The following is a 19,983-nucleotide window of genomic DNA, read 5'->3' on the forward strand; positions in this document are numbered from 1 at the left end:
AGGTTAAGGTTTGGAAAACACCGTCAGACAGAATTTCACAATATTGTCATCTCAGAATTTCACAATATTGTCATCTTTTCATATTTCAGAAGCAAAGTTTGTCATTCAAACAACCGTTATCTCCAAATTATTCCAATGCCGTTAGCTCTTGGAACTAGCTGTGAGATCACACATTTCTTTCTTTTTAAAGGGCCTGTTTGTTCACATTCAAGAGCTGTTTCATGACTCTATAGCCAGGTCAATGATTAATTCAAATTACTTTTTCAGAGTCAGGATCTTCAATACTGTAGCGGCTTCTCATCCTTCCCCTAGTGCAGAGGTAGCCAACGTTGTGCTCTCCAGGAGCTGCCGGGCTACTTTTCCCAGCATCCCTGATCACTGGCCATGCTGGCTGGGAAAATGGGAATTGTAGTCCAACCATATCTGGACGGTGTCATGATGGCTATCCCTGCACTAGTGCATTTACTCAATTAATATGGCTCTTCATTTCTTCTTAATTAATCTGATGTTTCACAGGACTGCTTCTCATATTGCATATCTGAGGCATACCAGTGTTTTATATGTATATGTGAAAACTGAATATCTGCAGGCAATAAATTAATTAGCCATTGTGTACACTCATACACACAAGTGCACTCATCAGATAGATAGGATTAACCATGGCTGACTATAACTTATTTATTATTATTTTACTTATCATATTTATATCCCACCTTGCCTCCAAGGAGCTCAAGGTGGTGTACATGGTTCTCCCCCTCTCCTCATTTTATCTTTACAACAGCCCTGTGAGGTAGGTTAGGCTGAGAGACTGTGACTGGCCCATGTTCACCCAGCAAGCTCATGTTGAGTGGGGATTTGAACCCTGGTGTCCCAGGTCATAGGCCAACACTCTAGTCACTGACACCATATTGGTGTAGTGTATAGCCACACTAGCATATATCCAGGGATTTACCATTGCATACTGTGTGAAGGGTTACTACAGGGGTAATTCAAATGTTCCCACATTGCTTATTATTCATTCGTCTCCTCTGTTTTTCTCCATTATTATTTTACTAGAATGGCTATATTGTTTAATTGATATCTAAAGGACTGAAAGTCATTACTGACTGGTTCAACAAGCCTTCTAAGCTGAGACCTTATCCCAGTTTGTGTCTGTGTTGGAACTGTTTTTTAATATGTTTTAAAACCTTTTCTTTTCTTTTTTTTTAAAGATGTTTTTAAAGCTATTTCTTAAAATGTTTTTAAAGATGCTTTGTTTTAATATATTTTAAAGTCTGTTTTTATGATGTTTTAAAATGTTTTTAGTGCTTTTTTTGCCACCCTGGGCTCCTACTGGGAGGAAGGATGGGATATAAATGAAATAATCAAATAAATAAATAAATGGAGCGTACAAATTTGAGCATATATTCATGAAGGAGCCATAGATGGTATGGCTGCTGTTATTAGATCCGTTGATAATGTTGCCAGAGAAGATGAATGGACAGGGAGGCAAGGCTTGATGTGCTAAATTTGTTTCCTGTCATACTAATTCTCATAGGTATCATATATTTTTTCATGAACTCCCCAATGCTCAGGGAATGACAATGAATATCTGCAGTCCAGCTTCTGTGAGAGAAGGAAAAGTGGTCTGTTTGCTTCAGATTAAAACCTTACACAGGCCTCAGGGAGAAGAGTAGCTTTGTCCAGCAGGCTAAGGACTGAAATAAGTCCCAAGAGGTACAGAACCTAAGCAACGTGATTGAAGAGGGCAGACTAGGCAAGGGACCAACCAGCAACAATCCGAAGGGTCTCGGTGGAGGAGAAAGAAGCTTGAGTTGCATAAAGGGAGAATTCTGCCAGGTATTGCTTCTACTATCCCATCGGCATTATGACTTGCCATCTTATGGGCAATGAGCGAAGAAGGGTGATGGAGTTTATGCTGGAGAGCAATTTACATACTGATTTGACCTAAATAGCCACTTCTCTCACTACAAACTTCTAATCTGAGCAAATCTGTTTGAATATGTACTACAGAGAATCATACTTGAATACAGGAGTTGGACCAGATGACCTTCGTCTTTCCAACTTGGTTGTTCCATTTGCCTGTAAAAGAACATGTAAAACGTAGCCACCTTGGTATAGGAGTTAGAATGTTGGTCTAAGACTGGAAGACCCAGGTTCAAATCCCTGCTCACCTTTGAGGCTCATTGGGTTACCTTGGATCAGTCACTATCTCTGAGCCTAACCTGCCTCACAGGGTTGTAAGATACAGAGAACCATGTATCGTGGCAGGGAATGTGAGATATAAACAGAGCTTGGAAAAGTTACTTTTTAAAACTACAGCTCCCATCAGCCCCAGCCAGCATGGCCACTGGATTGGGCTGATGGGAATTGTAGTTCAAAAAAGTAACTTTTCCAAGCTCTGGATATAAATGTAATAAATAAAGGTTGGCATCCCCAATTACTACAATGGTGAGAACTGGATCACTGAGAATGTGCAAGGAAACAATTACACAGCAGCCTAATCGGAGCTCAGAATTCATGACAATTGAACATGGGACATGTAAGTTATACACTCCAGGTTAAACCACTTCTTGACAAACCACACAGAATTATTTGTTTAATCATTTACACATAGCATTCATTCCTTGCCTAGGTATGCTCTCTGGTGGTCAGCTGCAGTAGTGCATAGTGCTTACTTTCTTTCATCACATTTAGTTTACAAAAAAATGCTATGGATAGTTACTGCATAGTAACCATGTTTTAGTTACCTCCCAGGAAAAAAACTTATTTTCAGGAGTTTTGAATTTTCTAATATACTTTTTCAGGTGGCAGGGAGGGGGTGGAGTCTCAAAATTCAGCTATTGGGATGGAGAGGATCATAAAATATTACTTATTCAAGTTGAAAAACTTACCTTCTGCTATTCTGGCTTTGGTCAGTATCAAAGTATTTCCTGCAGTATATAGCAAAAGGAAAGAAGAGAAGGAAAGTCACAGAGCAGAGGTGGCCTTCCCGATGTTGCTGGACTACCACTCCCATCATCTATGCCTGTACCGGCTGGGGCTGGTTGGAGTCCAACGACACCTGAAGGGCCACAGGGTCGCCATCCCTGCCATTGATGGTAAGATGCTGATATAACTGTAAAGGAGACCAGATTCTTGACAATATTTCCCCCCTTTTTGCCACTTGCAGGATGCCTGTGACCCTAACTCCATCATCCAACTTCATACTTCAGATGTGCAAAGCGTATCTTACGGATTGACCAGGTATTTATCTGTATGAGCACAAGAAGTCTCTCTTTCCAAGTTGTATGTCTTCCCCTTAGCACGTTATCTCTTCAGAAATTCAGGGGTTGTTTCACATGTCATTTTCCTCCACAACACATTGATGAGTAGCTTCCTTGTGTGTATACCCAGAACAAAACAGGACAGAAGATGTTCATGCTGTCTCTCACACATTGCAAGGTACCTTGCTTCTTTGTCCAACATAGTTGTCAATTCCCACTGCATAGCCAACCCTATCAGATGTCCAGCAATATATAACTGATCAACAAAGCTGTTCCACACCAATGTGCAGCCAACCCCTGTGCTCTCCAGCTGCTATCAAGTTGCCAGTGTGACTGTGTGCACTATGTTATTATGATGCAACCAACAGCAACCTAATAAGTTTCAAAATTAGTCGTCAGATTCATTGCGTTAGCAAAACATATTCTCAAATAACCTGAATTGCTCCCAATGTTCAGTGTACCCCACCACAGCTTCAGGACTCACAAAATTTAAAGCCAAAAAGATCTACCCATCTTCCACAGTCTTTGGATTATTTTAGCAGTGCTTGGCTCAGTTTTACATTGCCAGCTGGAAAAAAAATCCCGATTCAGTCTTCTTTTGCTACTATAATGGGACACAAAAGATCACATATTACATTTTGTATGTAAGCTCAATAAATCCTAACATTTAATTGTCATTCATCATAAATATTTTAAGGCTTTAGGCTGCAATAAACACACTTAGTACCAGAGTAAGTCCCCAACTCCCAGTCAATGCAAGGGAATCTTACCTACAAATAGTGAGTAAACACTATTTGGACAACATTCCATGTCTTTTTTAGTACAATTCTACACATGTCTGCTAAGAAGTCCCAATGAGCTCAATGCGGCTTTCTTCCAGGTAAGAATCTTTAGGGTTACAGATTTAGCCGGTTAGATGAATCTGTTAGGAACCCTTTTGTTTGCCTTTGCCTAAGGTCACTTCCAGATGACCTGCCTGTTGAGCATTCATCCTAATTTGTTTAAGGGGATGTTAGACAAGGTGGAATCGAGCAAGTGTTGTCCAAGTGCATTTTCCCACCAATTTCCTTATCGTAAAAAGTAAATGGGGGGAACAAGTTTGTTGCGCAAGAATACCAAATAAACTTTAATTACAGAACCTGAATTTACTGGTATGTGACTGAATCCCACCCCAAAATGGTGACAACCTGAAACCACCCACTATGGATGCTCCCACTTAAGCAGGCAATATGTTGTTGTTTTTTAATGGTGGGTGGCAGGTGTTCTCTTAGAAGAGACATCCTCTACACTCTCACATACACAAGAAGTGCCTCTTCTTAGAGGATGCCTGCTCAGTAGAGATGTGCTAGAATTCCATTAATTTGCTTATGCTCTATCATTGCAGATTGGATTTTTGTGCAGTGGTTTTCCACGGCTATTTTTGAAAACACATTTTTAAACCATCTGCCTCTAAAATATCTATATTAAGAATGATAATGTTATCAATATTTCCTTTCATTTAATGATATTTCCTTTCAAAATATTGACATTTCCTTTAAAATTATTGATATTAATAAATCTTTTTTGTGAGAGGGAAAAAATTGATCAGTAAAAGTAGCAGCTAGTGGACATGAATTAACTTGAAAAGATACCCGCCTGTTAGGTTAACAGAATGCTTTCAAACTGATGCCAGCCAACAGATCCCATCCCTACCTCTCAGGCAGGCAGGCATCAGCCGGAAAACAATTCTGCTTCTTTCATCAGTATTGATTTATTGATATGTAAATATATATATATTTAATCAGTGAATCAATCAACAATTGTAGGATTATTTACTACAATTTCAGTAACTGGATAATAGCACAAATTTTAATGTTTTCAGTGAAAAATATTTGACTAATTCTGGCAAGCCCTAGCGCTTTCCCCTGAACTTCAGTGAAATAATAGCACATGCAGTTTTGTGACATGCAAGTAGATTGCTACATTCCTGTTGTAATGTACCTTCTCTCACTGAAAAAGCTCATGTTCCTAATAATAAGGTTCATGAAGCTATCAGCAGTTCTTCTACTAGCGCTATACAGAACACAGATAGATAAGTCCCTGCTCCCACAGAATTTACCATTTAAAATTTGATACAGTGAAAACAACAGAGAAAGGAGATGCAAGAGTAAACAGGGAAGCAATATGGGGATGTTTCAGTTGCATGTCCTTAGCCTTAGTTTCAGGCTGAGTTGCAACACAGCACAGAAACTAGGAGGTTCTGCCAAAGGCTTCATGGAGAAGGTGGGTCTTCAGGAGGTATCTGAATGAAGTAAGAGAGGTGACATCACACAGATCTTCTGGAAATCAGTTCCAAACATATAGGGCATTAAGGGAGAATGGGTGGAGTCTTTTTGGAGAAGTAGGAATCCTTCACACAGCACTGGCCAAACACATTGGATGTACATTATATGATGATGGTATGGCGAGATGCACATCTTTACATGACACCTTCATGTAAAAGCAGTGCACCTTGAATATTTGGAGGACATTTCAAAAACAAGAGCAGTTTTGTTGATAAGCAAAATAATGCCAAATAGGCATTTTCAACATGTCCCTCCAAATGACAGATGTACTCTATATATACCACTGAGGTGAAGGGCAACATTTCTATTCCTCCTCCCTGTACTGACAGGTGATACCTCTGGTGATAATGGAAACAGACGGAAACCGCACACTACTTACCAGCTTTGTCTTGGTGGGTTTCACAACAGATCCGCTCTTGCGGATCATCTTCTTTGTGCTTTTCCTGGTCTCGTACACCCTAACCCTGACTGGAAACCTGGGTCTCATGACACTGATCTACCTAGATTCCCGTTTGCACACACCCATGTATTTCTTTGTGGGCAGCCTTTCCTTCCTGGATGTCTGGTACTCCTCAGTCTACACTCCCCGGATCCTGTCTGACTGTGTGTCCAAGAATAATGCCATGTCCCTTGCAGGCTGTGCAGCTCAGTTCTTCTTCTCAGCTGGCTTAGCCTACAGTGAATGCTTCCTGCTAGCTGCAATGGCCTATGACCGCTATGTGGCCATCTGCAACCCACTCCTCTACGCCACTGCCATGTCCAGGAAACTCTGCATCCAGCTGGTCACTGGGTCTTATGTGGCTGGCTTTGCTAATGCCATTCTGCATACAGGCAACACTTTCCGCCTACACTTCTGTGGGAACAACATTATCAACCACTACTTTTGTGATGCACCACCACTTGTGAAGATGGCCTGTGGTGATACTCGAATCTATGAACTCATTGTGTCCATAGTCATTGGTTGCAATGTGCTAGTAAACACTGCTCTCATCCTGGGCTCCTACGCAGGTATCGTGGCAGCCATCATACGCATCCGCTCAGCTGCAGGGCGACGGAAAGCCTTCTCCACTTGCTCTGCCCACCTCGTCTCGGTCTCCCTCTTCTATGGCTCCATCCTCTTCATGTATTCCCGACCCAGCTCCCAGCACACTCCAAACTGGGACAAGGCAAATGCACTTTTCTACACAGTGGTCAACCCTTTGGTCAACCCCTTGATTTACAGCTTGCGCAACAAAGATGTCAAGGCAGCCTTCAAGAAAGTCCTGGGGAGATTCATGGCACCCAAATGAATGGCAATGAATGGGACTCTGAGCCAAACCGGATGTGATATCAGAGCTGCATGAATGCCTTCCACTGTCTGTAAACTTTTATGGTTAGCAGCTGGACAGGGCAATCTGGATGGGGAAAGCATCACTGCAGGGAAGGGATAAACTCTTTTCCTCATACTGTTTTCCAGACCTAAAATTACTTTTAAAATGTAATGCAATTACTGTTACATGGCCCCAAAAAGTAATAAATTACCATTACAATTACCATTGCTCTGAAAGTAATTGATTACTTTACCTTCACTCAAAAGTAATCACTACAATTACACTTAAGTTACTTTTTTAAAAAATGGAGTGCCTACAAGATGCTGACCTTGGCTGCTGCACAACTAAGGAGCCTAAAACAACATTAAAAATAAACAGACACAGAGAGAGAGAGAGGGTAGTAGATTTTTTTTTTTTATCCATAAGATTAACTGAATGGCATAACAGAATCTCACATCCACCCCCAACCCGGCAGTGGTGATACTCCCATGCACGTATACTTTTTCACTCGAAAACAAATTTTACACTTGAAATGCTGCTTTTACAATACATTTCTGTTATGTCTCATCTTTGCTCAAAGGACAAGTCAGACAAAGAATGCCTTTTTGCAGTCATTACGTTGCCACCAGTACTGAACAGGCGTTCTATTGTGGAGCTTGAGGGCATGCTTGTGTTGTACTGCAATCCCCTATCATCAAAGAAAAATGCAAACTTTAGTACTTTATACTTTGCCTTTGTAATTTTTTTTGTCAACTATATAACTTAGAGGTAACTTACTCTGTACATACTTACCTGGGAGTAAGTCCCATTGAACTCATTGGGTAGACATGTATGCATGATTGAACCATCAGAGGTAGAACTTAAGAGACACAATGTAGGGAAATAGAATATGCACATATCAAAAGTAATCCACCAGAATCAACGTCATCCCTTCTCCTGCAATTAAGAGACAGTATGCTTCTGAATATCAGTTGCTGGGAATACAAGGGAGGAGAGTGCTGCTGGTGCACTCAGGTCCTGCTTGTGGGCTTCCCTTTAGGGGATCTGATTGGCTGTTGTGGGAACAAGATGTTAGACTAGATGGGCCACTGGTAGGATCCAGCAGGCTCTTCTTATGTTCTTGTATGTATTACAACAAACAACAAAAGTTACTTGTGGGGTCTTACAGACCAGGGATAGCCAACATGGTGCCTTCCAGATGTTGTAGGACTAGAATTTCCATCATCCTTGATAACTGGTTATGTTGTCTGAAACTGATGGGAGCTGTAGTCCAACAACATCTGGAGGGGACTATGTTGAAGACCCAATTAGATTAACACAACTCCCTTCCTACGTACCCACCTGTTTCAAACATGTCCAGAAAAGTATGTCTCTTAAATTCTGTCTCACAGCACATTCCTTTCAGAGGTAAAAATTAATGTGCAATCCTATATACTTATACATTTAACTCAATGAGGTTTAATTCGGAGTAGACATATATAGGACTGGACTCCACCAGAATACATTTCAGCATTTCAGGGGCTATACCTTGTTAATGCTATACCAACTACAACTACCAACTGCTGCTTATGTACATACATTGTCTCAGCCTAAGCTACCTCACAGGGTTGTTGCAAAGATAAACAGGGGAGGGAATGGCAATGATTATGGCATTTAGAAATCAAAAGTAGATTTGGGGAGGGGGGCACTGTGATGTCCCTGTATATATAATACTGTAAATATGCTAAGTGTGGGTTTATTAGAGTATATGTGGTAAGTAGACTGAGTGAGAGGGGGGAGTACATGGGTTGGAATGTTGGATAGTGTTGTATGATGATTGGCTGAGCGTTTGAGTGTCTGAAGGTATAAATGAGAGGATGACAGCTGAGAGGGGGTTCGTTCTGTTGGTTGGTTCTGAGTGTTGGTGGGTGGATTGGATTAGGTGGGTAGTGAGGCAGGATATTGATGACTAAGAAGCATAAAGAGTAACGCATGTTATGAAACCACACGCTTGTTGACTATACCTTTAAGTAATCTTGTTATTCCCTGTGTATATAAATAAATATTTATTGGTTTACCAAAACGCCTGCTCCTTGTCAGGCCCAGGATGAGACTCAGGAACCAGACCAGAGGTTGTAAGTAATTCGTGTTTTATTAGGGTAATGTCCAAACAAAGACTGCGTCTTCTCATGAATCAATACAGGGCTACAGGTCCTGCGGCATTGGGAGAAAGTTGACAGAGCAAGGGACTGCTTCCCGCCTGTTCTTTAAGAAGGGGCCAAACGGGCGCGCAACCTTTCGCTCCTCCTTAACTGCCCCTCAGGTACTGCCCGTCTTCCCCCCCTTCTCTCCTGTCTTTTCAGCTGTCTGCGTGTGCGCGGTGAGGGGGGAAGCATCACCCCCTCCTCTTCTGAAGTTTCCGATTCCATTATGGGGGATAGGGGAGGAGCTGATGGTAAACTGTCTCTCCGCCTTTCTGCTGTGATCAGCCCTCCCTCTTGCTCTGAGCTGCTGAGAAGGGGGGGAGTGGGAATGTCCAGGGAGGATTCTGAAACTCCAGAGCTCTCAGGCTCCCCGTTGCTAGGCGACCCTATCACTGGCATTTCCTCTGTTTCGTCTTCACTCCAAAGGGGGGAAGTTCCTCCCCCTTCCCTCTGCCATCCATCTGAATCCCCTTCTGTCAACTCCCCGAGCCCCTCGGGACCCCAGCTCTGCCTCTCGACACTCCTTGGCTGGGTTTACACAGACCAGAAGGGTGGGCAGGGCATATACCAAGGTTGGGAAACAGTATCAATGGTGGCAGCGGTGAAGGGATAGTGTAACATCATCAGGTATCCAGAGCCACACAGGGCTGTAATCTTTAGAGGCACAAAGATACAGGGGGGTTGAGGCCTGTAAGTGCACCCAGACACAACATAGCAATAAGCCAGGAGGAGACGAAGGCACAGTCTCAAGGCAATATTGTTTACAGGGAGTGTCTGGTGGTGCTCCCTAGCAGGGGGATCTTGAGACATCTTTGGTAGAGCTAGTGAGAGAACTGTTAAGAGACCAGGACCGTGAGGTGGAACCGTGATAAGGCGGTGACCACAGGAAGAGGCCTGACAGGCACACACAAGTAATAAGATGTCTGACAGACAGAATATTAACAGGTGAAGCTTTCCCCATAATTTCATTTCCATAGTAGGAAAGGCTTACTCCATTTAATTTCTACCTGCCCCACAGCTGTTAAATGTACAAGATCCTGATCTCCTGCAATGCCAACCCTAAACCATGCAAAGAACTCAAGTTAAAAAAAAACAACCACAGAAATTGGTAAACTTAAAAAAAAAAAAAATCTGTAACTGCATGAAATATGACATTCTCAGGCAAAAAGAAGTTATGAGACAGCAGACATAAACATACACACACAAAGCCTTGACAAACAGCAACAGGACTTCCGGTTTGAGCTTTCTTCCGGTAACGTATAATTCTGCTGCTCCGGCTTGTTTTGCTTTTAACTTGTTTAAATTAGATTTATTTTACTTTTGGACTAATATACTTTTACTATAAATATTTCAAGCATCCTGTGGATAACTCATAGAAATTATCGGACCTCAAGGTCATTGAGACAGCCTTTTAATCGCTACTAAGCTTTAGCTTATCCAGCTCTCCTCCCTCTGTTGGCTGAAACTACAGCTATATATCTTCAAGATACGTCTTCCTTTTAGCTCTATCAATTTTAAACTACGAGAGCTTCATTCTGAGAATTCCAACATAAAAACTTCCTCACTGTGATGAAAAGAGAGACTTATGAATTTATGATCTGGGACATGATGGGAGACCTATGAACTTATCTACATGATAAGAGATACAAGTTTAATACGGACACTGCTATTTTATCAAATTTATAACGTACTAAGACGCTTTCAATTGTGCGTAATAAGGAGTAATTCTCATTAGCAGGAAATATTCTAATGGATATTCAAAACCCAAGGACACTTCAAACTAAAATCACAAACTTTTTTTCACCTTATAAGGACATGTTTCCAGTATATTCTCAGTCTCCTTTAAGTCCTTCAATAAGCCCTCCGGCGATTACGTATCATGACTGGACGATAGAACATTTGCCCTTGACTAAATCTCCAACAGACATCCACTTAGGCAGATCTTTAGCAGAGGAATTACAAGACGCTGGATTTAATAATTCGCTGAATTCAAGTAATGAAACATTTCCTTCTACGTTTCTAACTGTAGACTCATTACACTTGACAAAGGAGCATTTGACGCCCTCTTCTGGCATGACAAAGGAACATCTCACTTCTTTACAAGAAGATGCTCACACAGAACAGACAACCCTCCTAAATGAATTAAAACTTGTGAAAACCTATATTATGGAAACAAATCAACTACTTACCACTCTGGTCCAGGCATTCAGCTCATTTAATATGACATCTCAAGGAAACCTGAACGGAAACAAGAAAGACTCTATAAATGATTCTGAAAAGACTGTAAGATTGCATTCACAGAAGGAAAGAACAAAAAAAGAACAAAGACAAAATTTACCTAAGGTAAATCAAACCAAAAAATCAAAAAATATTAAAAACTTCAAAAAGGATTCTTCTAATAAAATGAATTATAAACCCCTCTTTAAACTACTAGATGCTCGCAATCCGAAGACTTCATCAAAATTTGTCCCAGGGAAGAAGAGGACAAATACCTGTTACCCAATTTCTACGCAATCTGACGTAGAAAAGAATCCACGTGCTCATCACACCCAAAATGAAAGGAACGAACCTTCACCCATGCTCATTGAGGGACATCAAACACCAAAAAACACAAACAGTCATTATGCAAATTGTAATTTAATACCATCTTCAAATTTAGTTCTTCAATCGGATAAAGTGGCTATCTCCTACAGATCTACATTCAAAGAGCGCCGATACTTGTTACCAAATATACCTTTTTTGGATGCTGTAATTGGCAAAGCTTTAGGCTTTTTTAAACGTATGAATTTTATAAGATCTATTAAAATCTTACCTTTTACCTCCTATGAATGGCATGTGATTATCACATGCCATTCCAGAGATGTTGCCAATCAAATTTTGCAATCAAAGTTCTCTCTTCGAAAAATGGGTTTTCTAGTTCAAAGATTTTACTTAGATTTATCACCCCCTATTCCACTAGAATTACCCTTTAGTTATTATGATCAGTCTAAGGACATATCATCAATATACAATGAATCCTCCTCCTCTGACGTTGTAACACATCAACATGAACTAACTCCCAAAACTCCTAAACAGTATGTAAAGGAGGATTACTCTTTCAACTCAGGGATACTACTTCAAGAGATGGAGCCTGAGGAAAAACAACTAGCGGACTTATATCCTTCCTTATCTGAACCTGATAGAGCTTCTCTAATTAATAGGTTCACAAATTTGATCCATCGTCTTAAATCGACACCTTTAGAGGAAAATAAAATAGAAGAGTCATCTCCTAATAAAGAGTTAATGATAGGAAACTCAAGCCCAAGTCCAGTAGCTGTCTGCGAAAACAATTCAAAAGCTTGCACATCCCAGGATCCGGAAGATAGAACACCCTCCAAACAACAGAGCTCAAATGAATCTGGATTTAGGGTGGAGAGTATAAAAACCCAAATTTCATCAAATTCTCATAACACTGGACTGCCTCCTCGTTCAAAAAATGGAGCGATTTTTATTGATGATATGGGCTATTTAGACCAAATAAGGGAGCTAAATTGACACTCTCAACTATCTTCCCTACAAGTAGCTCAGCCCTCTACAAATGCTTGCCATTTACCTACAAAGGTTTGTAAAACATTTCTTCAAACAATAGTCCCTTACAGCTACTTTCCTGGAATATTGCAGGCTGGAATGCTAAACTACAGGTTCAGGAATGGAGTTCTTATATCTCTAAATACGATATCATCTTTGTCCAAGAAACCTGACTCATCAATAAACCCTATCTAAATGGATATACCACCGCTTTTTTACCAGCACAACCCTCATCGAGAGGCAGAGCAAAAGGAGGCTTGGCGCTCTTTATTTCTACATCCTTGGATATACAAATTTTATCTTTACAACCGCTAGAATCATCTGCGATGGCAGTTTTAATATCTATGGGGTTAACTTCTTTACTGCTTGTCAAGTATATATTCCCCCTATGTTCTCGCGTCTTGATACAGAAAAGCGCTGGGAGGAACTAGACCAATATATATTAGATCTACAGACAAACCATCCTCATGCTCACTTATTAATAATGGGGGACTTTAACGCGAGAATAGGCCCTAACAATAATTCCTTGCTATCCTCTAAATTGTGGAGAGGAGAACTAAGTGATTACAACGCCTTTACTCTAGACAGAAATTCAAAAGATGCAAAAATTAATATAGGAGGTATATGTTTAGCGCGCCTTGTGTCCTCCCACCATCTGACCATATTAAACAGCCTTGAACACCTAGATGAATGTGCTGAATTTACGTTCATATCCCTGAAAGGAAGCAGTGTAATCGATTATGCGCTTGTATCGAATGCTCTGCTCCCTTTGATAGGAAAATTTAATATCGGTACTAACCTAAATAGTGATCATCTTCCTGTCTGTCTTTCCTGCTGCATCTCTGAGAGACCTTGTCTGACTGCTAAATATAATGTAACATTAGGACAACACAACGCTCAATACAAACGCTATACTTGGACAGTTCCTTTAGCCAAAGAGATAGAAACCTTTTTATTCTCTCCCAATCTTATGGATACTAGGACGCTTCTAATGAACTCAGAGCTCCCCGGAGAACTTCTTAACCTATATATGATGATAATCGACCAATTAGAAAACAAGATGCGTTCTATACATGTAGGTTTTAACGCTCACAAGAACAGAGGCCCCAAAGGGTTTGATAACGAATGCTTTATGCTTAAACGACAATTATTGCAAGTTTACTTATACTATCGTCAACAACAATTACTCCACCTCCCGCCAAAGTATTATCAAATAAAACAAAAGTATAAAACAACTTTAGCATTTAAGAAAGATCTAGCCAAGAAAGAGGAATGGAAAAATCTTATCAAAGCGTCGAGGACTAAAAACTCAAGAAAGTTTTGGTCAATAATTACAAAAGCCTTTAATCCCTCGCGTCCTGTGTTTTGCAACATCCCCCCATATGTTTGGGAAGGTCATTTCAGGACATTATATAATAAGGACACTCACTCTGATATTGGCTTATATTCACCCCCAAACCCTCATTCACTTACGACATGGTTGCCGGTGACCATGGCTGAAATTAAATCTTTAATCGCTGGTCTAAAAACAGGTAAAGCACCTGGGCCTGATAACATCCCCCCGGAACTTCTAAAAAACTTCTCAGATTGGTGGGCACCTTTACTTGCAAAGTTTTTTACCAGACTTAATGACACGGGTAGATTTCCGATTTCCTGGCATGAAGCAATCGTTATCCCTATTTTTAAAAAGGGGGACAGAGAAGATCCATCTAACTATTGTCCAATTAGTCTCCTTTCTGTAATAGCTAAACTATATGCAACCTATCTGAAAGAAAAATTACAGAAATGGATGGAGGAGCAAAATATTCTAGGTAAAGAACAGGCAGGATTTAGAAAAGGTGCATCAACTTTGGATCACTGTCTGATCTTACAACACCTGGCACACAAGTACAGTAAACAGAAGGGAAATGGCCTATATGTCGCCTTTATCGATTTAAAGGCGGCATTTGACTCAATCCCTCGAGATATCTTATGGTCAAAGCTATCTAAATCCACAATAGATAAGAAACTCCTGTTCTTAATATATCAACTGCATCAACAGACTACCTTACGTATACGTTGTGGCAAAGAGGGCGGGTTGACAAACTCTATCCCCACAACTTCAGGGGTGAGGCAGGGTTGCATACTTGCTCCGTTACTTTTTAATCTTTTCTTAAATGATTTAAATGAAAGATGTCTTTCCCATGATTGTCATACACCTAAGATAGCAGATGAGAGATGCCCCTTATTACTTTACGCCGATGATGCTGTAATTCTCTCATTATCGAAGGTGGGACTAAAACGTACAATAAGGGCATTCATGTCTTATTGTACAGAAAATCATTTAAGTATTAATTTTGACAAAACCAAGATCATGGTCTTCTCCAAGAGAATAAGCTCCCCTACTTGGAGAGTGAAAGGACACTCTATAGAACAAGTTACTCATTATAACTATCTAGGCCTAAATTTCCATTATTCATTGAACTGGGCATTCCATATTAAAACAATGATTAGACGAATAAAATCATCCTTGAATAATTTGATCAGATTCTTCTATTACAAAGGGGGACAATTTGTCCCAGCGATTATACATATATTTAAACACAAAATTATCCCTCAATTATTATACGGAGCTCCAATCTGGATACATTCCTTGAAACATTCAGTTAACCTAGTTGAATCTATTCTCTCCTCCTTTTTACGACAACTGATAGGGGTCCCTAGATGTGCCCCTTCGGCAGCACTAAGACTAGAATGTGGATTTTTATCTCTGGAAACCCAGGCTTGGCTTGCTTCTGTAAATTATTGGATAAAAATCTCTACTGTCACTACTTCGGGTTTCATTTCTTTACTATGGACTGATAACTGGCCATCTCAATGGAATCAAAAATTGGAATTGAAATTATTACATATTGGCCTTGCAAAAGAATACTTAATATCGCTCTCCCCAAAGGATGCCTTGGCAAAAATACGAACACGAATTATAGATATAGATTTTCAAACGGCAATGTCTCAAGCGTCCAAAAGATGTTCACCACTCCATTTGAAATTAAACTTTGTCCCCGGAAAAATTAGTGAGTACTTAGACCTGCTCTTAATTCCTAAGTTTCGAGTAATGTTCTCCAAAGCAAGATTTAATACATTACACTCTGCGGTTCTAGAAGGAAGATATAAGGGGATTCCATATGAGCAACGTGTTTGCCCGTGTGGTAAGGATATCGAAACCCCTTCGCACACACTTCTTTCTTGTTCCCTATACTCTCAGATTCGTTCTAAGTATCTTAAGGAGATTCTTTCAAAAATCTCACATTTGTCTCCTGTAGCCTCTACCGTTCACTTACTCTCTGGATCAGACAAACAACTTACTATCCAGGTAGCCAAGTTTATATATGTAGCGCAGCAGAAACGAATGTCGCTTGGATCCAAATAATTTACCCTAACCTCTTGTATATTAATCATGTATTTTTATCATCTCTGAGTCTAATATAGTTATAAACTCTATATATTAATATGTACGCAGCCCAATCTATATGAATCAACCTTGTAAACTGATTGGCTATTGGAAGACTGTGTTTGATTTTTTTTTTTTTTTAGTAAACCCAGAAGAGTTTTAGTTTTTCTTAATCTGTTGTTATTTTAATCATGTATTCGTTACTTTCTCTTTTGTAATTAATCTTGTTATATGGGTCTTTGACCGCAAATAAATATAATGACAAACAGCAACAAAAATACTCTGAGCATGAGCATTTTCACATTTTAAATTTTTGCTTGGTGGCAAAATTTGTTCTAGTTGTGGGAAAAGTAAGATTTAGATACCAAAAACACCTTGTGGGGTGAGTGGGATGTGCCCCAGCACTATTATGACTGTAGTATTTATACACTAAGACATGAGGTAGGTCAGGGTATCTTTCACTCAGGAGAGGACATTTTAATAGAAACGTATTGTTGTTGAACTGTTTTGTTATAATATGACTTCTATTTTAATATGTATTTTGTATTTTCCTTTTACATGTGTTTAATTGTGGTAGCCTATAGCTCTGAGCAATAAAATTCAATTCATTTGTTCATTCAAATTTTTGCTCATCATTGTTTTTGCTTATTTACTGCCTTGGGTCAGTCCCCAACTCCCCTAACCTACCTCTAGGGTTGCCAGGTTCAGGGCCTGAGACTGATCCTGTATCTTTAGGAGAAGAGAAAGTCAGCCAAGTGCAGGTGTACTTGCAACACTGTACAGTAATGGGAAACACGACAAGGTGGAATTCTCCCTTCCCCCTGCACGACTTTTAAAGATACAGGAGACCTCTTGGTTGCCACACCCGGCCTCCAAGCGGTCTTCTGTATCTTTAAAAGTTGTGCAGGGGGAAGGGAAAATTCCACCTTGTGGTTTTTCCCATTACACTGTTGCAAGAACACCTGCACTTGGCTGACTTTCTCTTCTCCTAAAGATACAGGATCAGTCTCAGGCCCTGAACCTGGCAACCCTAGTCTGGATCTAACTAAAACACCCTAAGAGATGACTGAGTATTTTGAGAAACTGGTACCACTCAACTATGGACTATGGACTCATGGGGAAAAAACTATGAAGTCACTGGTGGCAGAGACCACAGAATGTTGAAAGAAACCAAAACAGTGATCATCAATCCAGACTGCTGGTCTTGGGAGTGCTGGGAGTAAAGCAACAATCGTGTTACAGTTGACTCGAACCAGTGGGGGGGCAATAGACAGAAAGGCAATCTATTCTTCTCTCTGCTATTCCTCCTCTAAAGAGTTTGTATTTTTTGCAGCTTTTGCTCCTCCGTTCTCTTCCTGTCTTTGTTCAGTTATTTAGTAATTGCTCCTTGACTGGAAGCCACATGGCTGCTTCAGCATATATAGCTTTACTGCTTTGTAGTAATAAAACTTAAGTTTCCTTATTCTTCCAGCTGCCAGCCTTAACAGACCAGTTATTTCTGCACTCCACTGCAATATATATCTACAACTAACTCTTAACAGGGAGGATATAACAAGATGTGTTTCTGGCATTGTGCATGATTGACTGGAACTTCTGGAAGCTGTCGTCTTCTTGCTGAACCTCAAAATGACATACCCTCATCCTGCATTCAGCACTCAACAGAACTCCAAAGTAAGAGGCGTGCAAGGCTATATAATCTTAGAAGGGGGTGTGGCTGCAAGGGTGGCCTGGCATGACTCTTGACTCATGAAGGGACCCTGCACTTGTAAATTTGCCATTACACTATTGGGATGGGCCCAAAGATTAAAGCAACCTATAGAGACAGTTGGGAGGGTGAGCCTCAAGAAAGCTGGAAGGGGTGGAGCAGGATTTCAAGGCCATTTTGCTCTTGATCAAACTCTCCTATCACTTGAATTTATCCATTAATGATTCTCGCAAACTTGGTTGACTGTTGCCCAACATAAACAGTTACAAATTAATTGCAGAGAGCAAAGTCTCAATTCTTATTGATCTGGGGTGTTGAACGTAGGCATGAGCTGTGTCTTCCAGAGAATTCACGTTGAGGGGGAGGGTGCTGGATAATGGGGAACTGGGCATCTAACCCCCTACAACACTGAAAGGATCCTTGCAGGGGAAATTGAGGGACAAACAGCAAAGAGTCCACAATACCTGATTCCCCTGTCTCTTGAAGGGATCTTTTTGCACAGAACTGGCAGGTAGAAGGACCAGAGCTGTCTGCATCACTAGCTCGTTCTGTTGGCTGTGTGAACAAGCCGTGTTCTCTGCAGCTGGTGTGAGGGAGGAGTGCTTTTGGGGACAAGGGGGAGGTGGAGCTTCAATGACTAACTTTTGCAATGATTGACTGTTGTAGTAATAGTAAAAGTTACTTCCTTGCTCCCAATAAGGGCCCCAGGATATTCTCATACAAATACCCTACTTTACAAATATTATATATTACCTCTTTTCAAAGCTGGCCTATATTTCCTTCTTGAAGTATGCAAACACTGAGAACACAGAGGAGAAACTAGAGGAAAAGTCATTTATAGCCTTTTGTAGGGGAAAACAGCTAACTTGACCGAGTGTGAAATGGCAAGGTAGAAACTCACATGTGGGACCAGCAACTAAATGTTTTGGTGTGGAGTGCTCCTGTTCAGGGCTCCGACCAGCTATGCCCTTTTCCAGGATACTCCACTGTATTCTTTCTCCTGGTTGTCCATTTCCTCCCTCCACAGATTCTCAGCATTCTGTGGCCACTGAGCATGCTCCATACTCACTGGGGTGTTTGGGGAGAGGGTTCTTGTTTCCCAGTGGCCCCTTTGTGGCTACAAACCTATGGGCACTCCCTACCTGAATTAGCTATTAGGAGTGATTTCCTATACATAAGGTGTGTGGAACCCTTAGCCCTCCAGATATTGCTTACCTACAACTCCTATCAACCTCAACAAGCATGGCCATGGGTGATGGGAGTTGTAGTTCAGCAACATCTGGAGGACTACAGGCTCCCCACACCTGCATACATACTATAGTTGGCTAGTATGTTCTTGTTAATTAAAAATGAACCATCTTACCAAAGAATTATATTGGAGATGGGTAGAGTTCAGGTTAGATGCAAATGATGTTTTTTCACACATATAGATATATAAAGACATAAGGGAGGGATAATAGCTCAGGGGTAGAGCATGCAAATCTCAGCTTCTGGCACATCCAGTTAAAACGGTGGCAAGTGATGGAAAGACGTCCATGAAGAGCCATTGACTGATGGACTAATTCAAGGTTGGGAACCTTTTTGGCCTACTCGGCCAGATCTTTATCTCCCCCCACCCCTGCAGGCCAACTTAGACCGGTGGGTGGGGTCATCCACATGTCAGTCATCTGACATCATGCCAGGTGAGTGACAGGTGAGTGGTGTTGCTCACCTGTCAAAGTTGGCCCATAGGGGTAGCGAGAGATAGTGGCCAAATCCTGCTTTCTGTGTGGAACTAGCGCACACAGCCGAACCAAGCAGGATTGGACCTTCGCCCATCAGCTGACAGGTGAGGGGTTCAATTCTACTTTTTGCAGGAATCAACTGCACCTATCGAATCCACCCATCAGCTGATGTCATCCATTCGCAAAAGCAGCCTTGTGGCCCAAATTAGGACCCCTGGTGGATCAAGATTGGCCCATTGGCTAGCTGTTCCCCACCACTGGAGTAGAAGTTGGTCAAAGTGTCTGGCCTGGGATAAGGCATCACTTTACCGTTGCTGACACTGGTTCACATTCGACATTTTAATACTCATTTACCCAGTTTGGAGATCCTTTTGGAGCTCATTGCAATCCCTATTTTTTCAAAGAACCCTGAACAATTTGGTATCATCAACGTGGCTACACCACTATTCAACCCTAACTCTGTATTATATATGA

At 40.9% G+C, this 19,983-nt stretch overlaps 1 protein-coding gene and 1 long non-coding RNA gene across 2 annotated transcripts; one reads left to right on the forward strand and one right to left on the reverse strand.

The window, feature by feature from the left end:
- The first annotated feature begins 5,937 nt into the window (after nucleotides 1-5,937).
- LOC133378255 (olfactory receptor 9G4-like) lies at nucleotides 5,938-6,879 on the forward strand. The gene has a single exon (XM_061613056.1). It carries the CDS (start codon nucleotides 5,938-5,940, stop codon nucleotides 6,877-6,879), a length of 942 nt encoding a protein of 313 aa, XP_061469040.1.
- A 422-nt stretch (nucleotides 6,880-7,301) lies between these two features.
- Nucleotides 7,302-18,369, reverse strand: LOC133376871 (uncharacterized). The gene is made up of 4 exons (XR_009760578.1): nucleotides 18,250-18,369; nucleotides 11,273-11,321; nucleotides 7,693-7,836; nucleotides 7,302-7,588 (listed from the first exon to the last, which is right to left on the reverse strand). It is a non-coding gene; the product is annotated as an uncharacterized LOC133376871 (long non-coding RNA).
- Nucleotides 18,370-19,983: the final 1,614 nt, after the last annotated feature.

Source organism: Rhineura floridana, chromosome 2, assembly GCF_030035675.1.
Source record: "Rhineura floridana isolate rRhiFlo1 chromosome 2, rRhiFlo1.hap2, whole genome shotgun sequence".
In the NCBI taxonomy this organism is placed as follows: domain Eukaryota; kingdom Metazoa; phylum Chordata; class Lepidosauria; order Squamata; family Rhineuridae; genus Rhineura; species Rhineura floridana.

Coding starts and splice junctions, on each gene's coding strand:
- LOC133378255 (XM_061613056.1), top strand. CDS start 5,938: ATGGAAACAGACGGAAACCGCACACTACTTACCAGCTTTGTCTTGGTG.